General features: G+C 46.5%; 1 protein-coding gene across 1 annotated transcript; it reads left to right on the top strand.

The window, feature by feature from the left end:
- Positions 1 to 4963: 4963 nt before the first annotated feature.
- Positions 4964 to 17380, top strand: LSM4 (LSM4 homolog, U6 small nuclear RNA and mRNA degradation associated). Its single transcript, XM_056867510.1, has 5 exons — positions 4964 to 4981; positions 6801 to 6842; positions 9547 to 9645; positions 15360 to 15543; positions 17289 to 17380. Exons 1-5 carry the CDS (start codon positions 4979 to 4981, stop codon positions 17378 to 17380), a joined length of 420 nt encoding a protein of 139 aa, XP_056723488.1. The 5' UTR covers positions 4964 to 4978.
- The last annotated feature ends 492 nt before the right edge of the window (positions 17381 to 17872 follow it).

The following is a 17872-nucleotide window of genomic DNA, read 5'->3' as shown; positions in this document are numbered from 1 at the left end:
ACATGATCTGGGATGGGGAACCGAAACTTAACATTCCTTAAGCAGTAGGTAATTCTGGGCCATGTATTGGTGGAAGGCTGTACCAGACACAGAGAGCCTGATTTACTACTCATGACTCCCGGGTGCCACCTTCCCAAAGCCCTCATGTGTGTGCACATGAATACATAGTGTTTCAAACCAGCTCTTATACTTTAGGCCTAGCATTTCCATAAGAGCAATTATGCAGACTGAACACAAAAGCATACATTCAAATAATAATAATGATTACAGGCATTACACTACCCACTGTGAATTATGACTACTTATGTGTGTGTTGTGTGAAGTGCCGTCAAGTCGCTTCCGACTCCTGGCGACCCTTATGAATCAAAGTTCTCCCAGAGTTTCCTATCCTTGACAGCCTTGCTCAGATCTTGCAAACAGAGGGCCATGGCTTCCTTTATTGAGTCCATCCATCTCCTGTTGGGTCTTCCTCTTCTCCTGCTGCCTTCCAACTTTTCCTAGCATGACTGTCTTTCCAGTGACTCTTGTCTTCTCATCATGTGACCAAAATACAACAGCCTCAGTTTAGTCATTTTAGCATCTAGGGTCAGTTCAGGCTTGATTTGATTTAGAACCCACTGATTTGTTTTTTGGGCGGTCCGTGGTATCCGTAATAACACTCTCTTCCAACACCACATTTCAAAGGAATCGACTTTCTTCCTATCAGCTTTCTTCACTGTCCAGCTTTCACACCCATACATAGTAATAGGGAATACGATGGCATGAATTAATCTAGTCTTGGTGGCCAGTGACACATCCTTACACTTCAAAATCTTTTCTAGCTCCTTCATGGCTGCCCTTCCCAGTCTCAATCTCCTTCTGATTTCTTGGCTGCAGTCTCCCTTTTGGTTGATGGTGGAGCCAAGGAATAGAAAGCCTTGAACAATTTCAATTTCCTCATTGTCAACCTTAAACTTGTGTGATTCTCCTGTAGTCATTACTTTTGTCTTCATTGCACGCCTCTAAAGACTAGACAAAACCGTAGCTATGCCACACCAACACTGCAATTAAACCTCAAAATACAAAAAGTATGTGGCTGAGGGACATATACTCATAAATATAATTTATCACATAAAAACATTATGACTACTTGTATATACTGACTAAAATAAATCCAGCATTACAATTAGGGTTGACAGGTCCCTGCCCTCCCCAGGCTCCACCCTCAAATCTCCAGGAATTTCCCGGCCCAGAATCGGCAACCCTAAGACCTGATCTACAATCTGGGAGGCTGGCGTGGGGCCAGCTGCCTCACCTTGCTCTCTCTCCTGCCAACACTCGACTTAGAATGCCACTGAATCATAATCTTTTTCCTTTGCCTGGAGGGAAATAGATCTTATTTTGCAATATCTGATTACTGTCAGCAATCATTACTTATAATTAGACATTGTAGTGTAATGAGTAAAACAGATTAATGATGGACTCTTATCAAGACAGAATAAGAAAAATGATAAAAATGGTGTAGCAATTTATCTTGGTAATGATTGATAGGACATGGTTCATGTGGGCTTTAATCAAATTAAGATGGTGGCAGCCAAATTGTAACTGCCATTAACTAATGCAAAGATACCAACTCAACATATACAGCATGTTGAAGAGGCTTTTTAGCCTACTGAAAGCCCTGTGTGGCTGATATATTCACATACACAAATAGTCTTTCATCTTAAGCCCTACGTGGCAGATTTCCCTTTGCACATATTTGTTTCCCTGCGGGGTTGCCTTTTTTGTTAATCCTTTAGATCTATTACTGATTGTCAGCCCGGTGAAGCTATTTTTTAGTTAACTGACACAAGTTATACAATTTATTGCTTTAAGCCCTGCGTAGCAGTTCATAAATTACAAGCCAGGTTGAGGCTGTTATCAGGTAACTGTTTTAAGTTAGTATTTATTGCCTTAAGCCCTGCATGGCAGCCTTGTTCTCTGGCGGGTGTGTCCTGCAACACTCCTGCATACGTATTTTTGTTTCCCTATGGAGTCACATTTGCTAATTGCTTAAAAAAATAGAATCATTACTCCAGTGGTTAATCTTGCTTTTTCATTTGTATGTATGAGCCTCATGCTGCTTTTTTCATTAGCCTCCAGGTACTAGCTGGAGATCTACTATTACAACTGACTCCAGCCGATAGAGATTGCTGAACTTGAGTTGTTCCTTTGCGTTAGGGTTGCCGACCTCCAGATGATGGCAGGAGATCTCCCGCTATTACAACTGATCTCCAACCAATAGATATCAGTTCCCCTGGAGAAAATAGCCACTTTGGCAATTGGACTTTATGGCATTGAAGTCCCTCCCTTCCCCAAACCCCACCCTCCTCAGGCTCCGCCCCAAAAACCTCCCACAGGTGGCGAAGAGGGACATGGCAACCCTATATCTGACAGGGAATTTTACTTTAGATTCCAATGAAGGGTTCCAAATTATGTACTCCAAAGAAAACAGTTGTTAAAGTAATCCTTTATTAAAAGCTTGAGTTGAGAAGTTCACCTAGTCTAAGTATAGGGTTGCCAACTGCCAGGTAGTAGCAGGAGATCTCCTTCTAATTCAACTGATCTCCAGCTGATAGAGATCAGATCACCTGGAGAAAAATGGCCGCTTTGGCAATTGAACTCTGTGGCATTTAAGTCCCTCCCCAAACCCCACCCTTTTCAGGTTCCGCCCCAAAAATCTCCCGCCGGTGGGGACTAGGGACCTGGCAACCCTATCTAAGTAGCAACTTCAATCAATCAAGTTTTATTTCCATACAATATCAGCTCTAAATAGAAATCAAAGTGGGTTTAAAATAATAAAATAAAATAATAAAAGCTGATGATTCTGGGAAGGATGATTTGAAGAGGAGAAGGAAAGATCTTCTGTGGGGAAGGGTTTTCAGTTAGCCATTTACGAATCCCACTAGACTGGAGGCAAAATTTGGCTTCTTGAATGGTTAGCTGCCAAGAGGAGTCTGCTAAGAGAAGGGAAACTTTAGCTTCTTCCGATCTCCCAGGAAAGGATGACAATATGGGGAGAATGTACTGCGATCTTATGTCATAGAAGGGACATTGCAGCAGAATGTTCTATTGTTTCCACTTTCTCTGTTTTGCATGGGCATAGTCATTGATGAAAGGGAGAACGGAGATACCTGCCTTCCAGGAGAGCTGAAGGTAAGGCGTTGAAACGCGCAAGAGTAAAGGCCCTTCAATATTTGGATACTTCCAGGAATCCGAGTTAGTCTGCAGGGTGGAAAGGTTTGATGTATTGCAAGATGGGTGAATATTTATGAAACTGAGCCCTGTCTGAATGAAGGGCATGGTCCAAGAGTCTCTGTTTCCTTGGCTTTTTGGTGTCCCAGTGCCAATATGGCTTGAGGCTATGTTTCTGGAGCATCTTTTCTATTGCACTTTGCCAACTTGAGCAGTGATTATCAGCTAGATTCAGAGGGGTAAGTAGCAACTTGAAGACAGGGAAGTTCTACTAAACTAATTATGCATAGAACTTTTATAGTTTTAATGACAGTGCAGCGTTACTAGGGAAGAAAAAATATATCATCCAATTAGACATAAACAAGCATTGACGTAAAAATGCAGCTTAGAAATTGTATCTTGCTTCTAAAAGCTGGGAGGGTTAGTCAGATTTCTACTCTGTACCCCCTTATCAGTACTCAAGGACGGACACCTTGTCTTCTTTGGGAATTTAACAGTGTATTCCTAAGGAGAGTTACTGCATTCTAAGCCCATTCATTTCAATGGGCTTAGGCTGGAGTAGTTCTCTTTAGGAATGCACTGTAAGTCTATTTAGAAAAGCAAAGGCAGCAGAAACACTTGTCAGGGTACAAAGGTTCATTTTTTTAGCCAGAGAGGAACCTTGCCGAAAAGATGAGATGGCTTCACTTATGCTAACTTAAAATTCATTCATATTCCCTCCCTCTCCTCCCTTTGCTAGCCCAGATAATTAATAACTGAAATTTAAGGTAAAAAATATCCCCAGATCTGGTCTGAAAAAAGATGCAGAAGTAACAGTAGGTTGTCAGTAGACTAGCGCAGGCGTCCCCAACCTTCTTGACCCTGAAGGCACCTGTGGAATTCTGACGTAGTGAGGTGCTGTCCTTCATTTCTTTCTAGATTTCTAGCTGGCTCCAAAATTTTACAACACAAATCCTATTGCGCTGTTTTACTGTATGTCCCGTCCTCTTGCTCTGTGTAACCCTCCTGGAGTCCTAGTAAAAAAGGTAGACTATAAATATCGTGAATTACAAATCATATACTCATAACTGTAAACATTTTGATTTATTTTTCTTGTTAAATTTTGATTAAACTTGCACTTGTCTTGCTTTTTTTCTCCTGATCGTTATGTTTTGTTAATGTATAATTTATGTACATCTCTTTTGTAAAATAAAACGATGCACGTTACAATATTTTTGACCTTGGGCCAGCCTAGCGCACCTCACAGGGTCGTTGTGGGGATAAAAACGGAGGAGAGGAGAATGATGTCAGCCATCTCCGTTGGGGAGAAAGGTGGGATATAAATAAAGTAAAAAAAACAAAGTTTATATATTTACATTATGTATATAAATAGATATAAAGATATATCTATAAATAGATATAAAGATAGATATAAATATGTATAGATAAATAGATATAAAGATATATATAAATTTGTTTTTTTACTTTATCTTTTTTTTACTAAATCTATAACTCCTGTGTGTTGACAGCCAGCCACCGCGCGCAAGGCATTGTGGGTAACCTGTGGCTTCCCACTTCTCCCTCCATTGCCTCTCACCGCGCAGCATTGTGGGTAAAAGGAGTTTCCCCCTCCGTCCCTCCCCCGTTGCGTCACTGCGTTCCGAAGCTCCCCATTGGGCGGAGCCGGGCGCTGATTAGCTCGCTCGCGCTCCGAGAAGCCTAGAGCGGGCGGAAGTGGCGGCGGAAGCGGAGGCCGGCGTTGTCGGGCCGGTGCCTGAGCGGGAAGATGGTGAGGTTGTGGGGTGGGAGTTGGGTGTTACCTGCCCCCCTTGGCTCGTTTGTTCCTAAGGGAGCCCCACTGGCTTTGAAAGGGGCTTTCCCCCCCAAGGAGGGGAACCTGGCGCGGCGAGCAGTAGTAGGGCTGGGGCTGCACACGTGTTACAGCAAAGCCTTGCTCTGGGGCGGGTGATTGACAGGGCCGTTGTCATTTTTGTGCAGCGCCGTGCATGGGGTGCGTTAGGAATGTCTGCTCGGGAGGAGCTTGCAGCCCAGAGAGCTTTCTCCATATTGTTGGTTGCTTTTCTACACCGGGGAGGGGGTGTTGTGCCTGGACTGGGGTCTTCTCTGAGGAGCTTCTGTGTGCTATGGGGCGGAGGGCAGGCTGGGCAGGCTGAACAGAAAGGCGTTTTGCAGGGAGGGGCCGTGGCTCAGTGGTGGAGCCTCTGCTTGGCATGCAGAAGGTCCCAGGTTCAGTCCCCGGCATCTCCAGTTAAAAAGGACCAGGCAAGGAGGGGATGTGAAAAACCTCTGCCTGAGACCCCGGAGAGCTGCTGCCGGTCTGAGTAGACAATACTGACTTGGATGGACCAGGGGTCTGATATACTGAACCAGACCCTTGGTCCATCAAAGTCAGTATTGTCTACTCGGACTGGCAGCAGCTCTCCGGGACAGCTTCATGTGTTCTGGGAAAGGGCCATAGCTCAATGGTTGAGCATCTGCTCAGCATGTGGAAGGTCCCAGGTTCAGTCCCTGGCATCTCCAGTTAAAGGGACTAAGCAAGTAGGTGATGTGAAAGACCTCCGCCTGAGACCCTGGAGAGCCGCTGCCGATCTGAGTAGACAATACTGACTTGGATGGACCAGGGGTCTGATATACTGAACCAGACCCCCGGTCCATCAAAGTCAGTATTGTCTACTCGGACTGGCAGCAGCTGGTGATGTGAAAAACCTCCGCCTGAGACCCTGGAGAGCCGCTGCCCGTCTGAGTAGACAAGACTGACTTTGATGGACCATTCAGTAGAAGGCTGCTTTATGTGTTCATGAGTTGGTGCAGCACAGTGGCCGAGCTGGGAGCCAGGAGCCCCTGGTGTCGTTTGGAGCGGTAGACTCTAATCTGGAGAACCAGGTTGGTTTCCCCACTCCTCCATATGAGTGATGGAGGCTAATCTGGAGAATCGGGTTCAATTCCTCACTCCTCCACATGAAGCCTGCTAGGTGACCTTGGGCTAGTCACAGTTTTCTCTGCTCATCCCCACCTACCTCACAAGGTGTCTGTTGTAGGGAAGGGAATTGAGGCTCCTTAAAAGTAGAGAAAAAGCAAGGTATAAAAACCAACTTCTTCTACTTATTCATCATTGGCATTAACCAAAGTTTACAGTGGAGTGCGTAAACTCCACTGGAGAGCCAGCGTGGTGTAGTGGTTAAGAGCGATGGTTTGGAGCGGTGGAGGCTAATGTGGAGAAACCAACCCAGTTCACCAGATTAGCCTCCGCTGCTCATGTGGAGGAGTGGGGAATCAAACCTGGTTCTCCAAATCAGAGTCCCCTACTCCAAACCACACTTTTAACTACTTGACCACTCTGGCTCTCACTATACCATGCAATAGTAGGTATTGGCAGGCTGTGACTCTTCAGGCTGAGAGAGGAGGGGATGGCTGCTGCTAAAAGCTGATGGCAGGATCCTGGCCACAGTAGCAGCGGAGGTCTGCAGCATCAGCTCTGGTCCCAAGTTGGATAGAGGACGTTAACAGTGGATGTGGCTCAGGTTCAGGTAGCTGACTTGCTTTGTTGGCCCTATTTCTCCAGCTGTCCAATTCGTCTCCCCTTGCAGCTTCCCCTGTCCTTGCTGAAGACGGCACAGAACCACCCCATGGTGAGTAATCAAGGCTGTTGGGTACCCAAGGTTGGGTGGGATGAAATATATATATGTGTGTGTGTGTGTGTCTGTGTAAATATATAACTTATTAGAAGCGCTATACAAGAATTAAAATTATTTAAACCATAAAAATAGTACAGTGGTCTTAAGGTTGATGTCTGTCACCACAAGCCAAACACGTTTCAGCCTATATGGCCTTCCTCAGTGGTCTATTTAAAGCATACATAAAACATGCACACACGTTACAAATGTATTTACATATACAGGCAATATACAACAGACCAGGCATGTAATAGGTTGTTTAAAAAATAGAATAATAATAGTTAAGTCTGTCTATTAATAAGCCAATTGTATAAATCTTAAAAGAGATGTTTGGAATTACTTACATATATTACCAATTACACCAACATCTGGTGGGATTGTCTTAGGTTTTTTATGCTGTAAAACATAATTATTTTTTAAAAAATTATTCAATAACATGAACATCACCAAAAAACATACAACAATCCTCATAGTTTAAAATACAATGTGTATATGTAAACTTAAAAATTTAACAGATGCAACTTATGCCAATATCCTCATTCATACTACCACACCAAAAACACGGTTTAGTCCTCTGTAAAATAGCTAGACTGTCATCCCAGCTTATTGTCCTTTCTCACCCTTGATTATAAGATTTTCCATTTTATTTACAGCTAGCTCGTAACCATAGCTCATCTAGGCTCATTGTATCACCATTTTTCTGATGTGTGGTTAATTTTATTAATACATATATTTATTTAACTTTAACCAACTGTTCCTCTATCTTTGGAGTCATTTTTTGTTTCCAGTGTCTGGCAAAGGTCATTCTAGCAGCTGCTATCATGTGTAACCTTATACATCTTTTGTCTTTAGTTAGGTTAGGGACCAAATTTAACAAGAGTATCTCAGGCTCACACGGAATGTCAATCTCCATTCCGACGGACAGGTATTTCACTATTTCAGTCCAGAATGTTATAGCTCTCTCACATTTCCACCACATATGTATGAAGTCTGCTTGTTTTTTATTGCAGTACCAACAACTATCATTCACTGATTTATAGATTTGCTGTAAAACATAATTAAGCAGCAATTTGTCAAACTCAGTTCATTATGAATCTATCTGGAATACCTATTTTTATATATATATTAAATGTACCAATGTATACTTCACATACCTGGGCTGTATATGTCTCCCACATAAGTTGTGTGCAAGGCTGTTCTCAGAACCCCAAAGTTTGTAGGGCTCAGGGAGCAGACCACTTTTTGTGAATTTATGAACTTCAGCATCCAAAATGCTTGCAGCATGAGGGAATTTGTTGGATGTTTCCCTGACCCCTCCCCGCATTTGTTCCACTTTTGCTGCTGTTCACATGTGCGTGTACACAGTTTGTAGATGGCCTGGGAGTCCCTCCTGCTGGAAGGCTGGGCGGGAGGGATGATGTCAGGTGAGACCCTGCCTAGAAGGCTCTTGGAAGTCACTGTGGGCTGGTGCAGTGTTAAAAACAATCCTTACTTTTTGTGTGTTTATGTAACAGTACGACAAATACTGTTGCAGTAAATGAATTCACAATCAATGTATCAACAGCATAGCAGCCTACGTAGCCCAGACTAGGCCAAGTTTGTCAGAGCTTGGAAGCTAAGCAGGGTCAGCCACGGTCAGTACTTGGATGGGAGACCACCAAGGAAGATCGGGGTTGCTATACAGAGGCAGCCAATGGTGAACTAGTTATGATGCTTACCTGTTGTAGTCATGATATTAGTCGTGATGCATACCTATCCTCTCCAGGATCAGAGGAGCCTGTTTATTATATTAGATGCTATGGAACACAGGCAGGACAATGCTGCTGCAGTCGTCTTGTTTGTGGGCTTCCTAGAGGCACCTGGTTGGCCACTGTGTGAACAGACTGCTGGACTTGATGGGTCTTGGTCTGATCCAGCAGGGCTTTTCTTCTGTTCTTGCCTTGAAAACCCCATGAGGTGAAACTTCATGGGGTTGCCATAAACTGGTTGCAACCAAACGGCGCTTAATTATTATGAAAGGAATTCACTGTGGGGATTGAATCATAGAGTTGGAAGGGACCACCAGGGTCATCTAGTCCAACCCCCTTCACAATGCAGGAAATTCACAACTACCTCCCCCCCATACACCCCCAGTGACCCCTACTCCATGCCCAGAAGATGGCCAAGATGCCCTCCCTCTCCTGAACTGCCTAAGGTCATAGAATCAGCATTGCTGACAGATGGCCATCTAGCCTCTGCCTAAAAACCTCCAGGGAAGGAGAGCTCGCCGCCTCCCGAGGAAGCCTGTTCCACTGAGGAACCGCTCTGACTGTTATTCATGTGTGTGGTCTTCTCTCTGTGCCTGTTTTCTGCAGAACACAGAAATCAATAAAATTTAACAATAAACTAATAAAACCCATTAACCAATTGCCACACATTAATAGCACACTGGGGCCATAGTGACCGGAGGGGGGGGAGGAAGCAATCAGGCCCCACCAAGGATCGAGGGAATGGAACAAAAGAGGTGGTGGGCAGGGAGGCCAGCTGTTATATTATAGAATCAGAATTGTTTATTTCCGGCCCTTGGACAGATAAAACAAGAAACATGGACTATGATATTATGTATACCCGTTGCTGTCCTCAACCATAGGCTGTTTTGTAACTAACTTTGTCCCTCCAGTTGGTGGAGCTGAAAAATGGAGAGACTTACAATGGTCACCTGGTGAGTTGTGACAACTGGATGAACATCAACCTTCGAGAAGTCATCTGCACCTCCAGGGTAAGGCCAGCTGCCATCTTTGGGCCCTTTGCCTGGCTACCAGTGTGGGCAGAGGGTGCAGCCTCTGAGGGGGGGGGGGTTACCCACATGGGAAAGGCGGTGTGTTCAGTTTCAAATAAGTAAGGTAAAGGTCCCCTGTGCAAGCACCGGGTCATTCCTGACCCATGGGGTGACGTCACATCCCGACGTTTCCTAGGCAGACTTTGTTTATGGGGTGGTTTGCCAGTGCCTTCCCCAATCATCTTCCCTTTACCCCCAGCAAGCTGGGTACTCATTTGACCGACCTCAGAAGGATCGAAGGCTGAGTCAACCTTGAGCCGGCTACCTGAAACCGAATTCCGTCGGGATCGGACTCAGGTCGTGAGCAGAGCTTGGACTGCAGTACTGCAGCTTACCACTCTGCACCACGGGGCTCTTTCAGCTTCACATGGGAGGTGCTAAACCCACACATGACCTCTAACCCCCCCCCACTTCTGTCCTCCCATATTCCATTTTAGCATAAGACTGGAATTGGGATTGCGTGACCCAGCCAGCACCTGACCCAGCTCCAGCTGAGTTCTGAGAGTCCGTGTCAAACACCTGGCAAGCTAGAGCAGTGCAGCTGCCAGATCACAAGTTCTGCGGCTCTGACCCAGCCCTTCCTGAGGCCTCGTGCCAATGATATTAAAACTGTAATGCTTAAAAACAAAAAAATTCTGGCTTCCTCTGCCCTTGGCACTGCTTCCTAATCCAGGGGGAGCCCTAGCGTTTAACGTTCTGTGTCGCCTCTCAGTAAGTTGTCTTCTTGGCCGTCATTTTCTGTTTGTAAAAAAAGACTAGATTATTTATTTATTTTTGCGGTTTATAACCCGCCCTTTCCGGCCGAAGCCAGGCTCAGAGTGGGTAACATCATATAAAATACATCAATATAATCAATAATAAAAATTAACCCAAAAATCTAAATTTAAAACAATAAAATCCAAATTAAAACTTAAAAGCCACAGAACTACAGATGACACCTAAATATCACTCCTGTTGCCGGAGAGGGGCGGCAGGTTGCCCCTCAGTTAACATAATCATAATAATAAACCTTTAATGGCATATATATAAATTGTTACAATTGATACAAACAATGGTCATAAATCTTAAAACCGATAAAATAAAATCATAGCCAGTAACATCAGATATCAGAGGTTGTAAGTTTTGGGACATTTATCACTTCTACTAAAAAACCCACTTCCCCCAGTTCGATTTTAAATATTACAATACCCCTGGTGCATGTACAAGCTCCTTCTTTGTCTGTCTGCCCTTCAAAATCAAATGGGTGTATTTTTAAAGACACCCATAAGAGGCTGGATCTCATTGAAGAATCCAACCGACTAGTTACAAAGGCCCCAGTCAGTTATGTTAAATTGCTGTCTTGGAATATCTCTGGATGGAACAGTAAAGTACAAGATCCTGATTTTATTAACTATATTAGACAATATGATTGTGTTTGCTTACAGTTAACATAAAAGGAAGGGAATAGGGAGGCCGGCAAGATGACAGTTGCAGCTGTCCTCAACTATAGGCCTGGCGGAATAGCTCTGCCTTGCAGGCCCTGCAGAACTCTTTGAGGTCCCAGAGCATTCCACCAGGCCAGCGCCAGGGCCAAAAAGATTTGAGTCCACTCGCACCTTAGAGTCAAGCAAGAGTTTCAGGGTACCTGACCAAGGGGGCTTTGACTCTTGCAAGCTCATAAGCCAAAAAATTTGCTTGGCCTCTAAGGTGCTCCTGGACTCAAATCTAGTTGTTCTACTGCAGACCCACACAGACACTGGTAAAATGGATGGTGTAGGGAGCTACTCTACTGGGGGTAGAATACCTGGCTCAGGTGAGGAGACCTGCGTCCAAATCCCTGTTCAGCTACGCCACTTGCTGGGGGGGGGGGGGCTTAGCTGCCTGGCAAGCGTGTTGTGAGGCTAATGCAGTGCTCTGATCTGGAGCCAGCGTGGTGTAGTGGTTAAGAGCAGTGGTTTGGAGTGGTCATTCATAGGGTCACTAAGTCAGAAGTGACTTGATGGCACTTAACACACACACACACTGCCCAGTCTTGCCACATGTTGAGCCTGATGGAGGCTGAACTGGGGCCTCGTGCCTTCCATTCCTTCCTGGTTTGCACCCAGATCCCGCCAGTCCATCCTGCTGTCTCCCAGAGCTGCCAGCCCAGGCTCAGGAGTGAACTAAACCAGGGGTGTCCATCTGGCCCCTTGAGAGCTCTTATCCAGCCCGCGAGAGAGCTGTGCACCCCCACTCTCCATATGGGCTGGTGAGGCCTGGCCCAGCCAAGTGACATTCATGTCATATCCAGCCCTCGTAACGAGTTCGACACCCCTGAACTAAACACTGTTTTGGGCAGACTTTCCCTTCTTGAATTTTTCTTAACTTTTTTTTCAAAGCCCTTGTGAAGTGCCTGTTCCATTTGATACAAGGCTCTTCCGCTTTTGCAGCAGGCGGGGGGTGCTTGCCCACTTCACCGTCCGGCTGCCCCAGTGCCCCTCTGCCTAGCCCAAGCAGAAGAAAATGGCTGCCCGGGGGCAGTAGCAGCCAGGTGGGGTCAGTGAGCTGCCTGTACTGCACAATACGGGGAGCCAGAAACTGTGCGGTGGTCTGGATTCGCCGGCAGTTGCTGCCCTCGGTTGAACCCCAGGATCGCTTGATGATGTCAAGTCCGGCTGGTCAGAATCTCTGACGTCTGGGGTTGTAAACAAGCCTCCCTCTGTATGCCTCTTGTATGTCCTGATTTCACGTCCACTAGAGGGCAGCGGAAGGCTCTTCCGGAAGGCTCTGGGTTTCCCTTTGGGCAGGACTTGCCCACGATTTTAGTCTTAGGGAAGCGAAGGGCAAGTTCTGGGGTGGACTGTGGGGATCCTGTAGGTGGGGCCAGATCATCTTAAGAGCAAACTAATTTTGGCATTTGTTCAAGGGACTGTGGGGAGGTAATCAACAAAGAAGAGTTGGTTTTTATACCCCCATTTTTTCTACCTTTAAGGAGTCTGAAAGCAGCTTACAATCACCTTCCCCTCCCCACAACAGACACCCTTCATATGAAAGGGGCCATACAGGCCACCTAGTCCCACCCCCTGCTCAATGCAGGATCAGCCCAGAGCATCCCTGACAAGTGCTTGTCCAGCTTCTGCTTAAAGACTGCCAGCAAGGGGGAGCTCACCACCTCCCTAGGCAGCTGATTCCACTGTTGAACAACTCTTACTGTAAAAAATGTTTTCCTAATATCCATCTGGTACCTTTCTTCCTGCAATTTAAACCCATTATTGCGAATCCTATCCTTGTGAGGTAGGTGGGGCTGGGAAAGTTTGGAGAGAAGGCCACCCAGCATACTGCATGTGGAGGGGTGGGGAATCGAACCCAGTTCTCCAGATTTGAGCCTGCTATTCATGTGTAGGAGTGGGGAATCGAACCCGGTTCTCCAGATTAGAGTCCGCCACTCTTAACCACTACACCACACTGGCTTTTAAAAGAAAGAAAAGTTTGACCTTTCTCAGGAAGGCCTACATTTCTGAGGACGAAGGCGTCTTTGGCTTTATTTACAGCTTATTTGTTTAGGATTCTGGTTGCCAGCTTTCCCACAAAACACTAAATTAAACTAAAAAGAAAACCACACACCTAAAATGGCCAAAGCAGCTGCCTCGTCTCTATTAACAACCAGGCTCCAAAACAGCACGCTTGCCTGCCCATGCCCTTCCCAAGGGGGTCACCTTCATCAGCCCTGAGGAGGCCACGTCCTGCCGGTGTGATCTCCTTGCTGCCACCCCCTGTGCCTGCAGAACAGGGCCCAGGGGAAGGTTCAGGGTCCCGGGCAGAGATGGGAGTTCAGCCGGAGGTGGCCCTCTGGGTGCCATGGTCCTGAAGACCCCTGTGTGGCAAGGACACCAAGTGAGATTGCTGGCTCCAAGACCGAAGCAGCGGTTGTAGCCACGCTTACCTGGAACAAAATGGGATCAGCTTCTGAGCAAAAGGGCACAGGATTGGGCTCTCTGTGCACAAGACTCCCTGAAACCAAGGACCGGTAGTCACTGGGCAAAACAGCCGGTGTGCTGCTTAGTCAGCAAGGCCACAAGTTCCCAGCACTGGAGGACCGAGCGAGCATGGCAGGCGGAGCGCATGAAGCAGGGAGGACAAGATCACTTCTGTGGGTGACAGGGTGAGACACGAGACAGCCTCTGAGCACCTGTGATGGCTTGGTGGTCCCTGGATCATGTAGAAAGCCCACAACATTCGATAACAGGCTGTGGCAACTAGGGTTGCCAGCTTTGGGTTGGGAAATACCTGAAGGTTTTGGCAGTGAAGCCTGTGGAGGATTGTGTTTGGGGAAGGGAGGGATCTCAGTGGGGTATAATGCCTTAGAGTCCACCCTCCAAAGCAGCCATTTTCTCCAAGGGAACAGACCTCTGTCATCTGGAGATCAGTAATACCAGGAGGTTTCCAGGCCTCACCTGGAGGCTGGCAACCTTAGCAACCAGAATCACCAGTGGCCTTCAGATGGCATCTCTGTTGTCTTGCTTGGGTCTTGGAAAGCTGCCCTTTTCAGCCTGACTGGAGGTCGTAAGCCAGTTTTGGGAGAATGCTTTGCTTCTGGATTTCATTTAAGAGGAGCTGTAACGGAAGTTGATCAAAGAGCCAAATCCAATCCAAGCTCATTTTTAAATGATAGATTTGTAGCGAGAGATTCCCTCCCGCATCTTGTTAAGAGGATCTGCACCAAATAATTGTCAAGGCTTTGCCTGTGCAAAACTGATTAGCAGCAGAGTTCTCCAGGATTTCTTCATATTAAAGGAGATTTACAACCTTTAACTCTGATAAGGCAAAAGTATCGGGAGCAAGATTCCGTTCCCTGAACTATTAACCAGCAAACCAGAGAGAAGACCTGCATAAACTTTTATCTCTCATTGAAAAAGGAAAAGATTCTTTTTATTGAGCAAGACAGGAAAAAATAAAGGTATGAAAAAGTTAACCCTACAATTACAATGGAGATGAATGCTAAAATTATCAAAGTTCCTAGCATTGCTTAATCATGTTATATCAAGTAATAGTTTTTAAAAAGCAAATCGGGTTTCACAGCTTGTAGGCGTTACCAAGTTACCCAAAGATCTTATCTGTTCTTCTTCTGAAACTTCCAGCCAGATAAATCTTATTTCCTTGTCACAGGAGTGTATATGTGTAGAAAAATATCTGTCTTTCCTTTCTCTAAATTTGATCTATTAGAATCATGCGGTTATATCTAGATACCTGAATGGTTACAACCAAATATGAGATAAGCAACATAAGTACAAATAAGCCAATCAGCAGGTACATATATGAGATACATCTAATATAGCAAGATAAGGCCAATCTCAACTCTTAACCTCTATTAAAAAGCAATCTAGCTTTTTTTCTGCAACTGTTTCAGCTGGCTGTCCAAGATAAAAGTAGATCTAAGCAACAGAGTTCACGGACAGTTGAAAAAGTGCGTCAGCTTGCAAACTCAGCAAGGAAGGAGGAATGATATCATTGCAACCTCTACAGCTTTTTGTCTGACCTGGTGTTCCTTTTTAGTCACCTTTCCGAAGTCACGCTTGCTCTTGCCAAATGTGGGCGAGAAGAGCTTTCCAATTCTAGTGGACCGGTAGTTTTTGTTGGCAGAGTTGTGCCGCAAACCCAGTCCTTTCTCTCACTCTCCTCTTCTCTCTCCCGGGCAGGACGGAGACAAGTTCTGGAGGATGCCTGAGTGTTACATCCGTGGTAGCACCATCAAGTACTTGCGCATCCCAGATGAGATAATCGACATGGTGAAAGAGGAAGTGGTATCAAAGGGCCGGGGCCGGGGCGGAATGCAGCAGCAGAAGCAGCAGAAGGGGCGCGGGATCGGCAGCGCAGGGCGAGGTAGTCCCTCATTGTTGGGAGGGGTCCAACTTCTTCTCAGAAGAGACTTGCGCTTTGGGGCCGGGCTGGCTGCTGCCAGCATGGCTTGGCACTCCTTGGCCCATCTGCCACTGCCCCTGTTGGACAGGCTTGTGTGGACAGGCCCCAGATTCCCACTCAGCCCCCCCTCTGGACGTGCTTGAGGGGTCTTAGTAAGCCAAACACTGAACATGAGCCAGCAGTGTGATGCGGTAGCTAAAAAGGCCAATGCGATCTTGGGCCAGTATCTTGGGCTGTATCAACAGAAGTATAGTGTCCACATCATGCGAAGTGATGGTATCGCTTTACTCTGCTCTGGTTAGAGTATTGTGTTCAGTTTTGGGTACCGCAATTTAAAAAGGATGTAGACAAGCTGGAACGTGTCCAGAGGAGGGCAACAAAGGTGGTGAGGGGTCTGGAGACCAAGTCCTAGGAGGAAAGGCTGAAGGAGCTGGGCGTGTTTAGCCTGAAGAGAAGACTGAGAAGGGATACGATAACCATCTTCAAGTACTTGAAGGGCTGTTATAGTGAGGAGGGTGCCGAGTTGTTTTCTGTTGCCCCAGAAGGTTGGACCAGAACCGACGGGTTGGAATTAAATCAAAATAGTTTCTGTCTAGACATTAGGAAGAATTTTCTAACAGAGCAATTCCTCAGTGGAACAGGCTTCCTCTGGAGGTGGTGAGCTCTCCTTCCCTGGAGGTTTTAAAGCAGAGGCTAGATGGCCATCTGTCAGCAATGCTGATTCTATTACTGTAGGCAGATGTTGAGAGGGAGGGCATCTTGGCCATCTTCTGGGCATGGAGTAGGGGGTCACTGGGGGTGTGGGGGGGAAGTAGTTGTGAATTTCCTGCATGGTGCATTGGGTTGAACTAGATGACCCTGATGGTCCCTTCCAACTCTATGATTCTATGTGCTGTTGTGGAGAAAAGCACGTCTGTCTTCAGTTCTGTCCAGTTCTCTCAGTACCTTATCTCAGTGGTACAAGGCAGGACAACATTCAGTTTGGTGCTATTTCTCTTTCTCTATGCATGTTTTTTTTTTAATTTGTCTCTGCCTGGAACGGGGAAGCCAAGTTTTTGAGCATCAGACTGTCCCGGCTGGCTTTTTAATCTCGGTTTAATTAGCTTCAGGAACGCCAGCAAATGAGGCTTTGGTGCATGTATGCTAATTTGCTGGGAAAGTCTTGGCTTCGGCTGCCGAAGCGCTTAAAGGCAAGCAGTTTCATGGGTGGTTGAGAAGCCGGCAGCCAAGGCCGGAAACGGCAGCACTGCCATTGTCTGCTGCTGGTGCAGTTGGAGAACCATTGTGCGATGGGCAGCCTGGCTCCCCCTGGCACAGCCTCTGGGGAACCTGAGGTCAGCACACCCAGTGGGGCTGAAAAGATAGGAGCACAGGAGGGGTTTTTTTTTTTTTTTTTGCCTTGCTGGCTTAGCTGAAAGATCTGTCCAGCCCTGTGTTCAACTGGATGCCTCCAGTCAGGTCATAAGCAGTGTATAATTGCTGTCTCCTGTTCTCTTTTACCCCAGCGTTTGCTAGCCAGAGTTAGGCGGCCTCTGGGCTGGGAAATGAAGTCTCCATTTGGGGGCGGGGGGCAGGGCTGCCTGAGTACCAGCTGCTGGGGTGAACAAGATGCTGGCTTAGGGGGACCCTTCGGCCCAGCCCTTGTGTTTATTCACCTGTGGCGTCTGGGCGAGACACACTGATTTGTTTTCTGCTCTCCCTCCAAGGGGTGTTCGGTGGCCGTGGCCGAGGCGGGATACCTGGCAGTGGCCGAGGACAGCAGGAGAAGAAGCCGGGGAGGCAGCCGGCGAAACAGTGAGAGAGAGAGAGCGCTCGACGTGAGAGACTGCGATGGATTCCAGTTCCGCATGTTCGCTAGAGGCGGAGCTGCCGTCTCCCGTTGTCTCCCCCACAAAACAAATTCTAGATTCTTCCATTTTTCCTTCTCGCAGAAGTCCAGAAGTGATGACTGGCTACTCCCCCTCACACACACACAAACACACACACAAGGCTTTTGTTAGTGGTTTTAGACAAAGTTTGTGATTAGAAGTCGTTCCCAAGGATATTGTGGGTCCTTTCTCCTTGCCGCCCTTCTAAAATCGACTTCAGTAGACACCTGCCATTGTGCCCGACTGAATGTAATGAGCCCGGTTTGGTTGAGTAAAACTTGGACTCTGTCGTCTTCTGGGGCATATTTTTCCTTTGTTTCACTTTTGGAATCGCTTTGGTGCAAACAGAGGTTAGTAACCTTCTTTAGAAACAATACGATTGAAAATGGCTGCCATATTTACAAGAATTCCGGGGCTTCTCC

Source organism: Euleptes europaea, chromosome 2 (assembly GCF_029931775.1).
Source record: "Euleptes europaea isolate rEulEur1 chromosome 2, rEulEur1.hap1, whole genome shotgun sequence".
Lineage (NCBI taxonomy): Eukaryota > Metazoa > Chordata > Lepidosauria > Squamata > Sphaerodactylidae > Euleptes > Euleptes europaea.
This window is presented reverse-complemented; position numbering and strand designations above follow the sequence as displayed.